General features: G+C 41.0%; 1 protein-coding gene across 6 annotated transcripts in view; it reads left to right on the top strand.

The window, feature by feature from the left end:
* Positions 1-18,791, top strand: part of trappc8 (trafficking protein particle complex subunit 8) — a 165,896-nt gene that overhangs the window by 20,295 nt on the left and 126,810 nt on the right. For 4 of the 6 annotated variants that reach the window (XR_011885978.1, XR_011885979.1, XM_072257868.1 and 1 more), the window contains exon 3: positions 10,949-11,032. The exons of 1 other annotated variant lie outside the window; for it this stretch is intronic. Coding sequence is in view for 2 of the 5 variants with exons in the window: in XM_072257868.1 (XP_072113969.1) it covers positions 10,949-11,032 (84 nt within the window). In the remaining 3 variants the exon portion in view is untranslated. Of the gene's footprint in view, positions 1-10,948; positions 11,033-18,791 lie in introns of those variants that run through there. One more of the 6 variants, XM_072257903.1, reaches the window with a different exon arrangement.

Genomic DNA, 18,791 nt, shown 5'->3' with positions numbered 1-18,791 from the left:
AAGGGAGAATGAAAGGATAAGTGTTGAATCACCTGCATTTTCAAGGTATTGATGGTAGAATATTTTACATGAAGCCAAACTTCGCAGGCACTTAATAGCCACATTGTCATGCACAGTTTCATGTTAAAACACATGAGCAAATTACCAAGATTTCGATCAGTTTTAAGTGTCAGAGGATGAAGGGATGGCAAAATTTAGAATGGGAATCCGCCACAGTAGTGCCGTGTTTAGTGCAATGCTATTACAGCTTGTGACATTCCTGAGTTTGGAGTTCAGTTCCGGTGCTGTTCTACAAGGTGACTAAGTCCTCCCTGTGGAATATGTGGGTTTTCTCCAGGTTCTCTGGTTTCCTTCCAGAGTCCAAAGACCTACTGGGTAGGCCAATTGGTCATTGTAAATTGTTCTGTGATTTGGTTAGGGTTAACCGGGTTTGTCAGATTTTGCTGTGGCAGCATGGTTCAAAGGGCCGGATGGAACTACTCCATGCTGTATTGCTAAATAAAAATAAACAAACCTTGGCAGCTGAAAGTATAGTTGTTAGTGGCGGATCAATTAAATTATGCCAACGAGGACAGGATTAAAAACATATTTGCAGAAATCCTTTTTCTCTGTAAAGTATTTTGGATTTGAAATTGAAGCTGGAGAGAATTACTATCTTTTACTTTTGGGAGTTTAAATCAAATAGAAATGGATTGTTCAACAAACTCTGGAGGCACAGGCTTACTGGGAATCTGTTCAAGAGTGGCTCAGCTGGATTCTGCATTGGTGCAGAGAGTGGGAATTACACATTTAACAGAGCTGAAGGGGATGTGAGTTTCAAATTTATATGTTGGGTGCAGGAAATTCAGAAGTAATTACAATAGAGAATCCATGGTATTCAGTTATATTCTCAACTCTTTGGCATCAGCAGTGCCATTTAGCTTCCAGTATACGCTGGGTGAAGTCTAAGCTATTTATTCTTTCCTGAATCAATGAATGGTGAAGGAGATAATAGACTTTGAGCTCATTAATAGAATGGTAGTTACAGAATGCATCAAATTTGCGTCAGCTAATTAGTGCATTTTGTAACAATGATGGGGCATTATAGATTTTAAATGTGGTTTAGGAGCAAATACTTGGAAGAATATGTGTACAATTTAAAAAAATTATAAGAAAGGCATAGGATTTTGTCTCGGATTATGAGAGGACTGTAGTGTAAAAACAAGCAAGCTTTTGCTAAAGATGAAATTCGTTATTTAATGAGACCCATCTGAACAATGATATTCAGTTTTAGCCATTACACATTAGGAAGGATGTTCTCTACTGATAAAGCCTTACTTGGCTGTTTTCAATATTTGTATTTTGAAGAAGCCAAAGCCACAAGCCAAATCTGTTTGACAATTCACATTGTCCAGTTTATTTCCTCCTACAGATGCTTTTCATCCTATGAATTCATTCAAGACTTCATGAATTCAGATCAAGGATCTCTGTTCAAAACTGTTTATTTCCCTCCATAGATGCTGCCTGACCTGCTGAGTTCCTATAGCATTGTTTTTGTTTTGATGCTCAAGATTTCCAGCATCTGGAGTCCTTTGTGCCCCCTAGAGCAGTGGTCCCCAACCACCGGGCTGTGGACTGATACCGGGCCGCAAGGAAACTATATGATTTAGCGATATTAAACAATATGAGTCAGCTGCACCTATGCTCATTCCCTGTCACGCCCACTGTTGAACTTAAATGCACGCGAGGTCATCAGTCGGTCATTAACCTACAACTACTCAATGAGTAAAAAACAAACGTTGCTTGAGAGTTTCTTTGGAAGAGGTGGTAGGGGACATAAAAGGCCTAACGATGATGATAATGCAGAGACAGCTGAGGCTGAGACTGCAAAAAAAAAAGCAAGCTTCCTTCAACAGAAAATATAACGAGTCGTCCATAAAATATGGCTTTATTGCGACCGGTGACTCGCACGCTCCAAGCCCCCTGTGTGTGTGATATGTGGAGACAAGCTGTCTCATGAGGCAACGAAGCCCTCAAAACTGCTTCGGCACCTTGAGTACAAGCACCCTGCACTTAAAGACAAACCTGTTGAATTTCTTGAGCGGAAAAAACGTGAGCAAGCGGGTCGGAAGCAAGTGCTGAGAGCCACCACCTCCACAAATGCTGCTGCTCTGAGAGCGTCGTACTTAGTGGCTAGCCATATTGCTAAGGTTAAGCCTTTCACTGTTGTTGAAGAATTGATTCTGCCTGCTGCCAAGGACGTGCTGTGAACTGTTGGGAGAAACTGCAGCTAACAAGATGGCATGGGTTTCTCTTTCAGCTACCACAGTTTCATGAAGAATCGATGACATAGCGGAGGACATCGAAGCACAGCTGTTGGAACGGCTTAACGAGTCACTATGGTATGCTATCCAGGTCGATGAGTCTACCGATGTCGACACCAAGGCAATACTGCTGGTTTATGTGCCATAAATATTTCAAGACGATGTGCACGAGGATATGTTGCGTGCACTGCTGCTGCCAACTAACACAACTGGGGCAGAACTATTCAAGTCTTTGAATGACTACATGTCAGGTAAACTGGACTGGTCATTCTGTTTTGGAATATGCACAGACAGAGCTGCAGCTATGACTGGACGGCTGTCTGGTTTCACTACCCGAGTCAGAGGTTGCTCCTGAATGCCAGTCTACACACTGTCATACACAGGGAAATAAATGCTGGCTAGCTGAAAAATGTCATCTGATTTTAACAGCGTATTGAGTGACGTTGTTGAAGTTATCAATCACATCAAAGCAGAAGCCCTTAACTTACGTCTGTTTGAGCAGCTTTGCGAAGAAGTGGATGCAGAGCACAAAGGTCTTCCCTTACACACTAGTCAGGTGGCTATCAAGGGGGAGAGCCCTGGCCAGGGTTTTTGAGTTAAGAGAGCAGCTATAGAGATTTCTTTCAGGAAAAAAGTCACCACTGGCAGCACACTTCAGTGATGAGGAGTGGATAGCAAACTCGCTTATCTGTGTCACATCTTCAACCTGCTCAGTGAACTCAATTTGTCACTCCAGGGGAGAGTGACAGCTGTCTTCAAGTTGGCAGAGAAAGTGTCTGCTTTCAAAGCCAAGCTGGGACTGTGGGGACGGTGAGTGGACAGGGGCATATTTCACATGTTCCCAACATTAGCTGGGATTCTGTCGAAGATGCTGTCTAAGTTGCACGCCATCTTGGTCAATGTCTCCCATCCACTACATAATGTATTGGTTGGGCACAGGAGTACATTCAGCCAGAGACTCATTCCACCGAGATGCGGCACAGAGCGTCATAGGAAGTCATTCCTGCCTGTGGCCATCAAACTTTACAACTCCTCCCTTGGAGGGTCAGACACCCTGAGCCAATAGGCTGGTCCTGGACTTATTTCATAATTTACTGGTATAATTTACATATTACTATTTAACTATTTATTACTTATGGTGCAGCTGTAACAAAAACCAATTTCCCACGGGATCAATAAAGTATGAGTATGACTACTTTGGGAGAGACTGAGGCTGCACCGTCCTTCTCACAGCTGGTGCGCAATCACCTATCTTCGCTGCTGACAGAACTCGAGCATTACTTCCCAACCGCAAGTGACCCAAGGCATGCAAAGGAATGGGTCCGTGACCCATTTGTGAATGTCCCCAGTGAATCATCCATGTCAGCGCAGGAAGAAGATCAACTCCTCGAGCTTGCAAATGATGGTGGGCTGGAAAGTATGTTTGACATAACATCTCTGCCAACATTCTGGATCAAAGTCAAGGCTGAATATCCTGAGATAGCCACGAAAGCACTGAAAATGTTGCTTCCATTTCCAACATCATATCTCTGCGAAGGGGGTTTTCTGCAATGAATGCAATGAAAACTAAATTGCGGAATAGACTGGTCATAAGGAACCCCCTTCGAGTATCGCTGTCTCCCATCACCCCTTGATGGGACCGTCTTGTTGCAGGAAAACAAGCCCAGGGCTCCCACTGATTCAGTGATATTGGTGTGTTGCATTGATTTTATATGTTCATACGAGGAAAATATGCACTGTATGTTTAATATCCAAACGTTACTTAAAATGTTATGATGCTATTGACTTATAAGTGACATGATTGACTTATCACTATATTCATGTGAAGAAAATATACACTGTGTTTAATATTAAATTTGTTAGATAAACCATTTTAGAAACAAAATTTGAGTATATTAGCCACTTAAAAGTGACTTATAGTTGACTTATCACCTATATTGCAGTCGTGATTACCCCCCCCCCCCACCGTCCGTCCGTCCGTCGGCTGGTCTGCAAGAATATTGTCAATATTAAACCAGTCCGCGGTGCAAAAAATGTTGGGGACCCCTGCCCTAGAGATTTCTTTTGTCTTAACTATTTCTCCCTTTTACTCAGCAACTTAAAATGTTTTCTTTCTTTCCCCGTTCTGACAAAAGAGTGTTCTGCCTGAAACATCAGCTCTGTTTCTTTTTCCACAGATACTGCCTGTATGCTGAGTGGCTTCTGTCATTGTTATTTTAGATTTGCAGCATTCATGGTTTCTGCCACTTTCTTCTTGTATTTGTCAGCTGTTAGCCCAGGCAGACATTGCCACAATTTTCTAATCCCATTCATGTTAGACGTCTCTTGAATCAAGGGAGTCCAATAATTTTCCGTGTATGACACAGGCAGTTTCAAACTGCAGGCCCTGTATGGACTCGATTTTCTCAAAAATCTGTTTCACTAACTTGATCAGTAACATTTTTGTGTGTTTTGTTCATGGAGGAAGTTAGGGAGTTGAGCAGCTGGTTGGTTGTGATCAAGTAAAATTGCATGAATCTTACATACCCTTTATATGGGGAAAACGTACTGTCTGATTTTGTAACAAGGTCCTTCTGTACTTTTGGGAATTTGAGAAAAATGGAAATGGGTCGTTCACCAAACTGGATTGAGGGACAGGCTTTCTGGGAATCTGTTCATGAGTGACTCAACTAAGATCTCTGCATCAGAATGTGAAGAGTAGAAATCATACATTGAACGGAGCTGAAGGGGACATGAGTTTCAAATTTACAGGAAGTTCAGTAAGGGGAAGTAGTTCTGTGCAAAGTTAGCATTTTGTCAGATCAGATTTCCCACAGGAGAACTTTGGCAACTTTAGTTTTGGAGGTAAAGAATGTGGAGTTATTTTCATGAACAGAAGGGTGAGGAAGTGGAAGAAGCGTAATGAAAGTAAATGCATAATGTAAGCACAATGCAAGCTGATTTTACATCAATACCAGGAAGCTTCCTCATTCTGATGCATGTGCTCATTCCACTTCCTTTTCATAATTTTCTGAGCTTCAAATCCTCTAGCATTTGAGTGTTGCCACTTTTGTATGAACAGAATCCTAACCTTGGAGTCAGAGAGCAGAAACAGGCTGTTTCATCCATTTATCCAAGTTAACCAAGATGCTGATCTAAGCTAGTTATTTGCTCGTGTTTAGTCCACATCCCCCTAAATCTTTTCTGTCCATGTACTTGTTCAAAAGACTTCAAGATGTTTTTGTACCTGCCTCTACCACTTGCAGTTTATAGCATAAACCACCTATTTCCTTTTAAGGTCACATCTCTCACCTTAAATGTATTCCCTTTAGTTTTTGATTCACTGTTGCTGTTGGGGGGGGGGGGGGGTTGGGAAGAGAGACTGTATACTCTATCTATGCTACACACGATCTCATACCGTACCTCTGTAAGGTCATCCCCTCTCCATCTGCCACACAAAAGGGTAAAGTCCTAGCCTGCCCAGTATCTCCCTGGAACTCAGTCCATAAGATATAGGAGCAGAATTATGCCATTCAGCCCATCAAGTCTACTCTGCCATTTCATGGCTGATCTCGGATTGCACTCAATCCCATACACCTACCTTCTTGTCGTATCCTTTGATGCCCTGACTAATTAGGAAACTATCAGCTTTCCCTTTAAGTATACCCACTGTCTTGGCCTGCACAGCTGTCTGTGGCAGAGCATTCCACAGGTTTGCTACTCTCTGGCTAAAAAGGCTCCTCCTTACTTCCGTTCTAAAGGGTCGCCCCTCAACTTTGAGGCTGTGCTCTCTAGTTCTGGACACCCTCACCAGAAGAAACATCCTCTCCACATCCACCCTATCAAGTCCTTTCAACATTTGGTAGGTTTCAATGAGATCCCCCCACATTATTCTAAATTCCAGTGAGTACAGGCCCAAAGCTCCTCATGTTAACCTCTTCATTTCTGGAATCAACTTCATGAACCTCCTCTGGACTCTCTCTAATCACAAATCCATTCTGAGATATGGGGCCCAAAACTGTTGACAATACTCCTTGTGGCCTGACCAGTAACTTATAAAACCTCAGCATCATCTTTTTTAATATTCTATTCCCCTTGAAATAAATGCCAACATTGTATTTGTCGTCTTTACCACAGACTCAACCTGTAAATTAACCTTCTGGGACTCTTGCATGAGGACTCCTAAGTCCCTTTGCACCTCTGATGTTTGAATTTTCTCTCCATTTAATTAATAGTCTGTTCTTTTGTTCCTTTCACTAAAATGCATTTTCATACATTTTCCAACACTGTATTCCATCGGCCACTTTTTTTGGCTGTTCTTCCAATTTGTTCAAGTCCTGCTGCAATCGCATTGAACAGGTATTGCATGTGCTTCTGTTACTTTGGAAAGGTGCTTCGTCCAAGTGAGGTGAATGTTGTTGGAGGTGTTCTTTGAAAAGCTCCGAGGAGGAGATCCCCATCTTCTGCAGTCTCTCCACTTGACAGGTCTCACCGTGAGATCATTCAGGGGAGTCATTTGTTTTTCGTCTTTACCTTTCCTAATATGCCTCAACTCCATTTGTTTGGCTTTTCCCGACTTCATTTGGTAATATAACCAAGCAAAAGTGGCCCTAGATAAAACGTAGGCCGAGTTAAAAAGCAGCAGTGAGGTCATGGACCCAATACAGATTACATAGGAGGAAGTGTTTGCTGTCTTGAGGCAAATTAGGGTGAACAAATCCCCAGGACCTGACAAGGTGTTTCCTTGGAGCCTGTGGGAGGCTGGTGCAGAAATTACAAGGGCCTTAGAAGAGATATATAAATCATTCTTCTGCAGGTGAGGTACTGGAGGATTGGAGGATAGCTAACATTGTTTCGTTGTTTCAGAAAGACTGTAAAATTAAGTGAGGAATTTATAGGCCAGTGAGCCTGACATCAGTAGTGGGAAAGTTATTGGAAGGTATTCTAAGGGACCAGATATGAGTATTTGGTCATATAAGGACTGATTAGGGATAGTCAACATGGCTCTGTGTGTGGTAGGTCCTGTCTAACCAAGCTTGTAGAGTTTTTTTGAGGAAGTTACCAGGATGAAAGCAAGGCAGTGGGTATTGTCTACATGGACAATAACAAGGCATTTGACAAGGCCCTGTATGGGAAGTTGGTCAAGAACATTCAGTCGCTTGGCATTCAGGATGCAGGAGCAAGTTGGATTGCACATTAGCTTTGTGGGAAAAGCCATAGAGTGGTAGTAGATGGTTGTCTTGCTGACTGGATGCCTGTGATTAGTGGGGTGCTGCAGGGATCGGTGCTGGGTCTGATATTTGTCATCTACATCAGCCATCTGGATGATAATGTGGTTAACTGGATCAGCAAATTTGCAGATGACACAAAGATTGGGGGTGCAATGGACTGTGAGGAAGGCTATCAAAGCTTGCAGTGGGATTTGGACCAGCCGGAAAAGTGAGCTGAAAAATGACAGATGGAATTTAATGTAGACAAGTTTGAGGTGTTGCACTTTGGGAGAACCAGCCAGGGTAGGTCTAGCACAGTGAGAGATAGGGCACTGAGGAGTGCAGTAGAACAAAGGAACAAAGGAATTTGAGAACACGGGTTCATAATTCATTGAAAGTGGTGTCACAGGTGGATGGGGCTGTAAGGAAAGCTTTTGGCACATTGGCCTTCGGAGATCAAAATGTTGAGTGCAGGAGTTGGGATGTTATGTTGAAGTTGTATAAGATGCTTAATTTATAGTATTGTGTACCTACCTACAGGAAGGGTGTAAATAAGCTTAAAAAAGTATAGGATGTTGCCAGCTGGAGGACCTGAGTTATAGGGAAAGGTTGAATAGCTTAGGACTTTATTCCCAAGAATGTAGAAAATTGAGGTGAGATTTGATAGAGGTGTAGAAAACTGAGTTGTGCAGGCAGGCTTTTTCCACTGAGGTTAGATGAGACTACAACTGGAGGTCATGGGTGAAAGGTAAAATGAGGGGAAACTTCACTCGGGGTGCTGAGAGTGGAAATAACTACCTTTGCAAGAGGGGGGTGTGATTTCGATGTTTTAAGAGAAGTTTGGATAGGTACAAGGATGAGAGGTGTATGGAGGGCTTCGGGCCATGTGAAGGTCGATGGGACCAGGCAGCTTAAATGATTTGGCAGTTCAGAACCAGGGTTATTATCACCGGCATGTATTGTGAAATTTGTTAGCTTGTTCTAAACTGCCTTTAGAGAATTCTGTTTTGCAGGACTTTTGTTTACATTCAAGGCTCTGGTGTAGCTTCCTAAAGTTGGGAGAATCCTTAAGCTGCAATGCAATCCCACCAGGTCTCCATCTGATATCTGCAGACTGGGCAACTGCTGAGCACCTGTGATGGTCATCTTGAGTTCCTTGTGTTGCAAGCTATTTCATCTCCCCTCCCAATTTCAAGACTGACCTATTTTCTTTGGCCATCACTGCCAGGATGAGGCTAAACGTAAATTAGAGGAACAGCATCTCACGTTCTACCTGAATAATCTACAACAGATGGCACAAACATTTAATTCTCCAATTTCAGGTAACATATACCTCCTCCGTTCCTTTCTCTCTTCCTGATCCATTATGGCCCTCTTGCACACACCATTTTACTCCAAATCCTACTTGCATCTCTAAGCCCCCTGTTTCCCAGGTTTTTTTAAATTTTACCCACCTAATTCCATCTCCTATCACCCCTGCAATCAACTCACTCAAACTCCCATTTCTCCTTTTCCCCCACCCATACCCCATCACTGTTCTCCTTGTGCTTAGCATCCTCACACCTTCCCTTCTTACCAAATTCCATAGTCTGTAGCTCTTTAATTTGACTCTGACACTCCCAACTCCTCCCCCCCCATCTGCCCATCAACTCCCCCCTCACCTGGATCCACCTATAGCTTGACAATTCCTGCCTCTCCCTTTCCTCTCACCTCTATTTATTGACTATCTTCCCTTCATACTCTCAATTACAGGGTCTTACCTCAAATGACTCCATGGATGCTACTTAATCTGCCCAGTTTCTCCAATTTGTTTATTGCAGCAATGTCTTTGTTTAAGTAAAAGAAATTCCTGGAGATACAAGTTGGACAGCATCTATGAGCGAAAAATGGCTAATGATACTCTTATTGAATCTATCTGACTTGTTTGGTGTGTCCTGCACTTTCTGTTTCAGATGTTCTTTTTCTGCATTCTTCTGCTTTTAGAATTCTATTACCTAACTGGATCCCTCATGTTCTGCATTTTGCATCTGTGGCTGATTTGTTTTGCATGTTTCCCATTTTTCATGCCTTTTACGACATAGCCTTCTACGATGTTATCTTTCAAGTCTATTTCAGCAGAATAATCCCATCAGACCTATTCTCTCGCTTATTTCCCTGTAACTCAAGGCTTCCCAAACTGGGGTCCACAAACTCCTCAGTTAATGGTAAGCGTCCATGGCATAAAGGTTGGGAACTCCTGCTGTAACTGATTCCTTCTCATGCCAATCAACCCACACTTGCACGGTCTCCTGCCACTTATGCTGGCTAGAACTAAATTGGGGTGGCCTGTTAACCGACCAGCACACCTTCGCATTGTGTGGAAAAAATCAGCATGTGGGGATGAAAACGTACGATCACGGTGTGCAAACTGCACAGATGAGCAGGATCCAATGTGGTTTTGCAGGAGCTGTGTGGCAGTAACTTCACCCACAAAGCCTCTGTGCTGTCTCCATGTTGGGAGTGGCTAAAAATGTAAGCAAAATGTCCTTTTGCAATCTCTAATTTACTTTGACATTTGAAGGCACCATTATTGGATTTGGTGAAGTGTCTTTGGCTTCATTCAAGGTTGATAGGTTGACCTTTTACATAATCTAGCTAGTAGAGACTTCAAAGGTGTTTATCTTCTATGGTTTACCCTTAATGTGATGGCTGGTGAAATGTAAGTTTCGTCCCTGATTAATATATTGTATAATGGGAACACTTCATGGCATGAAGTATGCTAATAGATGCGTGGAAAAAGTTATACAAATACCATGTTAACTGGTCTTTATAAAATGTTATTCAAATACATTTGAATACATTTCAATGTATATTTATTGAACCATGATCCTTACCACCAGAGGAATAAGTTCAATGGAGTCTGCCTGCGCAAATGTGCACTGAAGCATTCTTAATTAATAAAAGATTTCTTCTTAGCTTTTTCTTTCACATCCATAAATTTAAAAATAGATTTTAAATTTTGCGAACAAGATTCTGCAGATGCTGGAAATCCAAATCAACACACTCAAATGCTGGAAGAACTTAACAGGTCAGGAGTCATCTTTAGAATTGAATAAATAGTTGACGTTTCAGGTGGAGACCGTTCATCAGGAGGGTGCTGTAATGATCTTTTAACGCCAGTCACTTGTTGAACACACCAGAATAGGCGTTGCTGATTAGTTGACGCAGCATTTTTGTGTTTAGTAGCATTGGCAGTGGTATGAGCTGGATGCCTCCCGAGGATTGTTGGATTATATTCTAAGAGTGGGACACTGTATTTTGTTAATGTATTTAGAAGTTGAAATTTTGTTATTTTAGAACCATAGTTTTGTTAGCTCTAAGTTGCTAACAAAAGCCTGATTTTGGTCTATTTAAAAACATTAAATAAGTTCTTAACTCACTGATGGGTCATTAATACAATGTTCTGTTTTCCATCAGATCGCTCAGTAAAAGCTAGTGTTCCATGGTACAATAATTGGAAAGACACTTTGACGCAGCTGAGTTCGTCCAAGTTCCATGCAGGTATTTTTTTAAGTTGGTGTGGGCTTTGCAGTTACTAATTTCTCCTCTCTCCATTTCCTTTCATTAAAACTACTTCATAGTTTAAGGCTTCCTGAAACACTCCCATCTTTGCTATGATTGATATTTTCATTGGTCTTGATAATGCAGGCAACTTGCTGAATAGCTGTGATGGTCAATGGCTAAAGAGAATCAAAAGGGTCAGTGTCCTCTTGTTTTCTTTGCTGTATTTATATGGTATTGGTTGCAAAGATTAGAATAGTTAAGAGTGGATGGAAAATATGACCAAATCCATGCAAATGTAACTTGTAGATTCATTAGTTGTACCTGGTTCAGTAGCTTGTAGCAGTTGAAGGCTTACCTCTCTATTTTCCCTATTCGGTTCTAGCAGGGTACTGAACTGACTTCTCTCAAACTGTTTCTACCCTTCTGTCTTCAATCCTGCCCTTATGCCCTTTGTGTTCCTCATCCATTGTAAATGCACCTTCCATTGTACTCTTTATGTTTAGCCCCCTCTTCTCCTGGATCCACTTTCTCTCTCCAGCTTGGACCTCCTTTCACTTTAACCCTCCACTCTCCGTCACCTCGCTTGTCTCTTCCTACCCTTCAACACTTCCCCATGGCTTGTGTCCTGTATCTTTTTGAAGGCTGTTCTTGAATCTTATATTTTAACGAGGCTTTTTGGGATCCAGTTTTTGTATTGGATTATTGGTCTTGATGGCAAACAGCTTAACAATGCTTTGGAAAACGTTGAGTTTCTGTTGTAGTTTATGTCAAAAGCATTTGTTATTTCTAATGTGTATGATGTAACACAACAATTTGCTCACACCAAACTATCACAACCGGGGATCTGTTAATATCTTAATCTGTTCTCATGATGTTGACTAAAGGATAAATATTGCCAGGATACCAGACATTATTTCTTTGTCCTGCAAAAAGAACCATGCAGTTGTCTGTATCCATTAACGAGGACCAGTGAGATCTTGGCTTAATATCTCACCTAGGAGACAGCTCCTTCAATAATGCAAAACTCAAGGCCAACACTGGTGCATCATATTAGATTGTGCTTTGTGTCAAAATGCTCATAAATCCTAATTATTTCATTGGAATTGCAGCTTTCACAGTTGCTCTTACATTGAAAGTATTTCCTGCTTCATGTTTGCAGTGGACCAAATATCTTTTGACTGCATTGATTATTTTTCAATGTTTAGTGTGTGCGTTTAGATTTAGGGTGGGCTATAATGTCTGTGACTGAGTTTCATTTAATTTTTGACACAGCACAGAATCTTAAACTCTTATGTCTTTTGAATGTATATTAAGTTCAATCTTAGTCTTTGATTTACATATGTACTTTCATAATAAGTTTACTTTGAACTCTTGTTAATTTCTATTCACGGCTCTGGGATGTCTCACATTTGTAGAAAGATTCTTATTTTCATTATCTCTGAAATTGTTGGAGACATTTCAATGTATTTTACTCTGTATATAAAGTAGAGCGAGCGAATTGGTGTAAATCCTTGCAGCAGAACACAAGTTCCTCAGTGCTAACCTTAAAATGGACAGAGTTAGATTCTGCAGAGAATAGCTTGAATTGTACTGTTTTTGGATATTTTAATTTCTGTGCATTATTGCATTCCAGTGCTTCTTTGCAACGTAACCACATATATTGGAAAGCAATTTGCTATCTTCACTTTGTACTATTTAATTTCACAGGAAAAAGCATGAAAATTACAGAGATTAACCATCCTTTGTTGTTTTGTTTTTTTTTAAAGAAGCTACTTCCATTTACTGATGTAGCATGATCATTGGAACCTGCAAGTCCAAAAAAAAATTGGACTAGTAACATTAAGTTTTTCCCCTTTTATTTTTAGTTTGCTGCTAGTTGTAACATGGCATGATTCATGTACAGTGCCTATAAAAAGTATTCATTCCCCCCTTGGAAGTTTTCATTTTTTATTGTTTTACAATATCAGTAGATTTAATTTGTTTTTTAAACTGATTAACAGAAAAAGACACCATGTCAGTGAAAACAGATCTCTACAAAGTGATCAAAATTAATTTCAAATATAAAACATCACGCAATTGATTGCATATGTATTCCACCCCCTTCAAGTCAGTATTTAGTAGATGCGCCTTTGGCAGAAATTAAATCTTTGGGTCTGTGTGGATAAGTCTCTATCAGCTTTGCACATCTGGACACTGCAATTTTTCCCCATTATTCTTTACAAATCTGCTCAAGCTTTGTTAGATTGCATGGGGATCATGAGTGAAGAGCCCTTTTCCAGTTCAGCCGCAAATTCTCAGTTGGATTGAGGTCTAGACTCTGACTTGGCCACTCCAGCACATTAAGTTTGTTTTTTAAGCCATTCCTGTGTAGCTTTGGCTTTATGCTTGGGGGCATTGTCTTGCTGGAAAACATATCTTCTCCCTAGTCACAATTCTCTTGCAGACTGCATTGGGTTTTCCTCTAGGATTTCCCTGTATTTTGACACATTAAATTTACCTTCTGCCTTCTGAGCCTTTCAGGGCCTGCTGCAGTGAAGCATCCCCACACCATAATGCAGCCCCCACTGTTCTTCGCAGTATGGATGGTGTGTCTTTGATGTGCGGTTTTGGCTTACGCCAAACAGCATTTTGTCTGACCAAAAAGCTCAATTTTAGTTTCCTCAGACCATGGGACCTTCCAGCTGACTTCGGAGTCATCCACATGCCTTCTGGCAGACTCTAGGTGAGCCTTCATGGGAGTATTTTTTCCAAAACTGCTTTCTCTTTGCTACTCTCCCATAAAGCTACAGCTGGTGAAGCACCTGGCAACAGTTGTTGTAGGGAAATTTTCTTGTATCCGTCTCTTGACAACATTTCAATAACCTTTTCAGAGTTGCTTGGAGTGTTCCTTTGTTTTTATTTTGTATATTTTGCCAGGATACTGACTCACCAGCAGTTGGACCTTCCATATACAGGTGTATTTTTACTGCAACCAATCGAAACACCTTGACTGCACACAGGTGTTCTCCATTTAAATAATTACACTAGACAACAAAGATTTTGCTTCCTGAATACCTTTAGGTGTATCTTATGAATTTTGGGCTACTGATCATGAAAATCACCATGAAATTTCCTTATCATGCACCATTTTTTAAATAAACTTATGTTTATTATTTCAATTCAGAATTCAAGTCAATTAAAATGTTGCCTACAATGTAAGCTGGAAAGGTTCCTATCTGGCTTGGGCATGCTTAGGCGACGTGGCTGCTGCATGGCAGGACAGATATTAGTAATAATTATTGGTTTCAGGACTGTAAGGATGAAATTTGCTATCTACCAGGCACAAAAATTTCTATGATATTTGAGACAGATGCTTCCCAGAATAACTGATGCCAAGATTAAGGAAAACATTTTTGTTGGTCCACAAATCAAACAGGTCATCAATGACAGGCAATTTGAAGAATTTCTAGTGGGACTGGGGAAAATCACATTGAAAGCATTCAAGGAAGTTGTTGAAATTTTTTTCGGCATCTACACCAAACTACATGCAGCTGATTGAAAGCATGCTTCAAGCATATAAAACCATGAAATGCAACATGTCACTAAAGATTCATTTTCTGCATTCCCATTTAGACTTCTTCCTTGCAAATCTTGGTGCTGTTAGTGATGAGCATGGTGAAAGGTTTCACCAGGACGTTGCGGTCGTGGAGATACCAGGGCAACTGGAATCCATCAATGCTGGCGAATTATTGTTGGGCCTCATCCAGAGCACAAATGAAAATCATTAACAAAATATTTTTAACTTGCTTGAATTATTGCAAAGCATCAGCACCATTATGCAATTTAACACATTATATTCAATAAAAGTTAATTTGTTGTTTCTCCAAATTCCTACATGATACAAGTCTGAAATTATACTTGTGTTCATCTTCAAGCAGTCTATCACAAAATAAAACTCTGAGGAAGCAACACTTTTGGAAAAAAAAATTGTCCAGTGTTATCTGACTTCTAAAGTCCAGTGACTGCTCCAGTGATGATTTGGTGTGTCATATTAAAGTAGGGTGAATACTTAGGCAATCTATTGTTTTGTGTTTTATATTTGTAATTAATTTAGATCACTTTGTAGAGATCTGTTTTCACTTTGACACTAGGTGTCAATAAAGCCAAATTAAATCCACTGTGATTCAATATTGTTAAACAATAAAACATGAAAACTTCCAAGGGGGTGGATACTTTAGGCACTGTACATTAAGTGCAATTGCACTGTGAATCCTGTGTGCAAAGAATGACTATTTGATCATTTTACATGTTCAGAAGTTTTTTTTTCCACTCTTTTGAACCTACCCAGAAAATGGATGCTTGACTTGAAAGCTTTTGAATTGGGTTTCCTTCCTTGTATTTTCTTGCCCTGACCCCCCCAAGAGTCTAACTAAAAATATTCTCCATCCTGCATTACAAGCTAATATTAAGATCTGGAACTGTTAATTTCAGGTTTAATTGTGCATACAATACCTTGGATTGGAATTACCAAATTGAATATTTCTGAATTTCTTCAATACATGTTCACACTGTCTTTTCATTATAATGATAAGATTGTTTTTCACCTTCAACTGGCTATTTGCTCTTTGATTTTGACAGCTAGGCTCCAAAATAAACTGTGCTGTCTGTGTTTGCAATCAGTTCAGTAATCGTTATCTTATTTTTTCTCTCTGGCAATGTTCTCATTGTGTGAGTACAGCTAATTTAAGAGATAGAAAATTGACATTGGATTTTGCTAATTTATGGCCTGTGAATAGTTGATTGGCTTTCCAATAAAGCTTGTTTAAAGATTGTTACTAAAGTGTTGGAGAACTTGAGATTTCAAAGTCAAGAAAGAGGTGTGACTGTGCCACTAAACGATATAGTTCAGGAAATAGCATTGATGAACTTAAGTGACACAGAAGCGACGGAGGATGAGAGGTGACCTGATAGAGGTGTACAAGATGATGAGAGGCATTGATCGTGTGGATAGTCAGAAGCTTTTTCCCAGGGCTGAAATGGCTAACACGAGAGGGCACAGTTTTAAGGTGTTTGGAAGTAGGTACAGAGGAGATGTCAGGGGTAAGTCAGCATGGATTTGTGAAAGGAAAATCATGTCTGACGAATCTCATAGAATTTTTTGAGGATGTAACTAGTAGAGTGGATAGGGGAGAACCAGTGGATGTGGTATATTTGGATTTTCAAAAGGCTTTTGACAAGTTCCCACACAGGAGATTAGTGTGCAAACTTAAAGCACACGGTATTGGGGGTATGGTATTGATGTGGGTAGAGAATTGGTTGGCAGACAGGAAGCAAAGAGTGGGAATAAACGGGACCTTTTCAGAATGGCAGGCAGTGACTAGTGGGGTACCGCAAGGCTCAGTGCTGGGACCCCAGTTGTTTACAATATATATTAATGACTTGGATGAGGGAATTAAATGCAGCATCTGCAAGTTTGCGGATGACACGAAGCTGGGTGGCAGTGTCAGCTGTGAGGAGGATGCTAAGAGGATGCAGGGTGATTTGGATAGGTTAGGTGAGTGGGCAAATTCATGGCAGATGCAATTTAATGTGGATAAATGTGAGGTTATCCACTTTGGTGGCAAAAACAGGATTAAACAGATTATTATCTGAATGGTGGCCGATTAGGAAAAGGGGAGGTGCAACGAGACCTGGGTGTGATTATACACCAGTCATTGAAAGTGGGCATGCAGGTACAGCAGGCAGTGAAAAAGGCGAATGGTATGCTGGCATTTATAGCAAGAGGATTCAAGTACAGGAGCAGGGAGGTACTACTGCAGTTGTACAAGGCCTTGGTGAGACCACACCTGGAGTATTGTGTGCAGTTTTGGTCCCCTAATCTGAGGAAAGACATCCTTGCCATAGAGGGGGTACAAAGAAGGTTCACCAGATTGATTCCTGGGATGGCAGGACTTTCATATGATGAAAGACTGGATGAACTATGCTTATACTCGTTGGAATTTAGAAGATTGAGGGGGGGATCTTATTGAAACGTATAAAATCCTAAAGGGATTGGATAGGCTAGATGCAGGAAGATTGTTCCCGATGTTGGGGAAGTATAGAACGAGAGGTCAGAGTTTGAGGATAAAGGGGAAGCGTTTTAGGACCAAGATTAGGAAAAACTTCTTCACACAGAGAGTGGTGAACCTGTGGAATTCTCTGCCACAGGAAACAGTTGAGGCCAGTTCATTGGCTCTATTTTAGAGGGAGTTAGATATGGCCCTTGTGGCTAAAGAGATCAGGGGATATGGAGGGAAGGCTGGTACAGGGTTCTGAGTTGGATGATCAGCCATGATCATACTGAATGGTGGTGCAGGCTCGAAGGGCCGAGTGGCCTACTCCTGCACCTATTTTCTATATTTCTATGTTTTACGCAGAGGGTGATGAGAGTGGGGAATGGGCTGCTGGCGATGGTGGTGGAGGCGGAAACAATAGGGTCTTTTAAGAGACTTCTGGATAAGTGTATGAAGCTTAGAAAAATAGAGTGCTATGGGTAACCCTAGGTAATTTCTGAGGTAAGTACATGTTCGGCGCAGCTTTGTGGGCCGAAGGGCCTGTATTGTGTTGTAGGTTTTCTATGTTTCTAGAAGTGCTGTGGCAGCATAGCAGATAGCACAGTGCTATTATAGCTCGGGGTGATGGAGTTCAACTCTGGCACAGTTTGTGTCCTTTCATGAGCATGTGGGATTCCTTCGGGTGCTCCAGTTTCTTCCCACAGTCCAAAAATGTACCAGTTGGTAGGTTAATTGGCCATTGTAAATTGTCTTGTGATTCGGTGTAAAATAGGTGTGTTGCTGGGTAATGCGACTCACTGGGCCTGAAGGATCTGTTCTGCACGGTATCTCTGAATAAATGGGGGGAGAGAGGGGAGATATTTGCAATCAATGGGGGAGGAGGAGACTTGCATGGATGATAAATGTTGATATTGACCATCTGTGTTGAAGTCTTTTTCTGTATTGTCAATCCCACTTGAACTTTTAAACTTTTCATAATTTTCTTTTATACAGCCATGCTTTTCCTGATGACCACAGTAGCTTTAAAAAGGAGCATGCACTCAGATGGATGTAGTACATGTGTAGTTACTGCATGTTGGAGGGATGGATGGGAAAGTAGGTCGTGTAGAAATTGCCCACAGCATTCAGGTAATGCTGTGAAAGGCAATGTGCAGTTTTGATGTCCGCTTGCTGGGTTGTCTGGAAATTGCTTGAGAATATGTAGTTGGTATTTGGGACTGAATAGAAGACATACTACTTTTGGGAGATTTGGGAGTTTGTAAATTATTGAAATTTGTTGGCAAAGAGGCCTATAAGTGCTCAAGCCATAGTTTATTTAAACCTAAGGTCAAGTTTTTGAACACTGATTTATGGTGATCAAGCAGGAAGTTGGGGTTAAGTCAAGATGCTGCTGAATGGTAGAGGAGAACGAGGGCTGTATGGGCTATTATTAATAATGTTAGCTTCCAGGCATACTGGAATTTCCTAATGTGCTTCAGATTGTTCTAAGAGACAAGTGTGATAAATCCTGTGATCTAGTCCTTTGTTTCCTCAAATGGAAAATAATTCTATCAAGCAGTCAATTTGTCATGTTTTAGTTTCTACAGTGCCTGAGGATATTTCAGTGACTCATTTAAAGTGCCTATAAAGCATGTCGAGACACTTCTGTCAACGTCACAGTAAATGTAGATGTAGTTGAATGCGGAAGATGATGTCCACAATGCTGGTGTTGCACATGGAGGAAA

Source organism: Mobula birostris, chromosome 1 (genome assembly GCF_030028105.1).
Source record: "Mobula birostris isolate sMobBir1 chromosome 1, sMobBir1.hap1, whole genome shotgun sequence".
In the NCBI taxonomy this organism is placed as follows: Eukaryota; Metazoa; Chordata; class Chondrichthyes; order Myliobatiformes; family Myliobatidae; genus Mobula; species Mobula birostris.
This window is presented reverse-complemented; position numbering and strand designations above follow the sequence as displayed.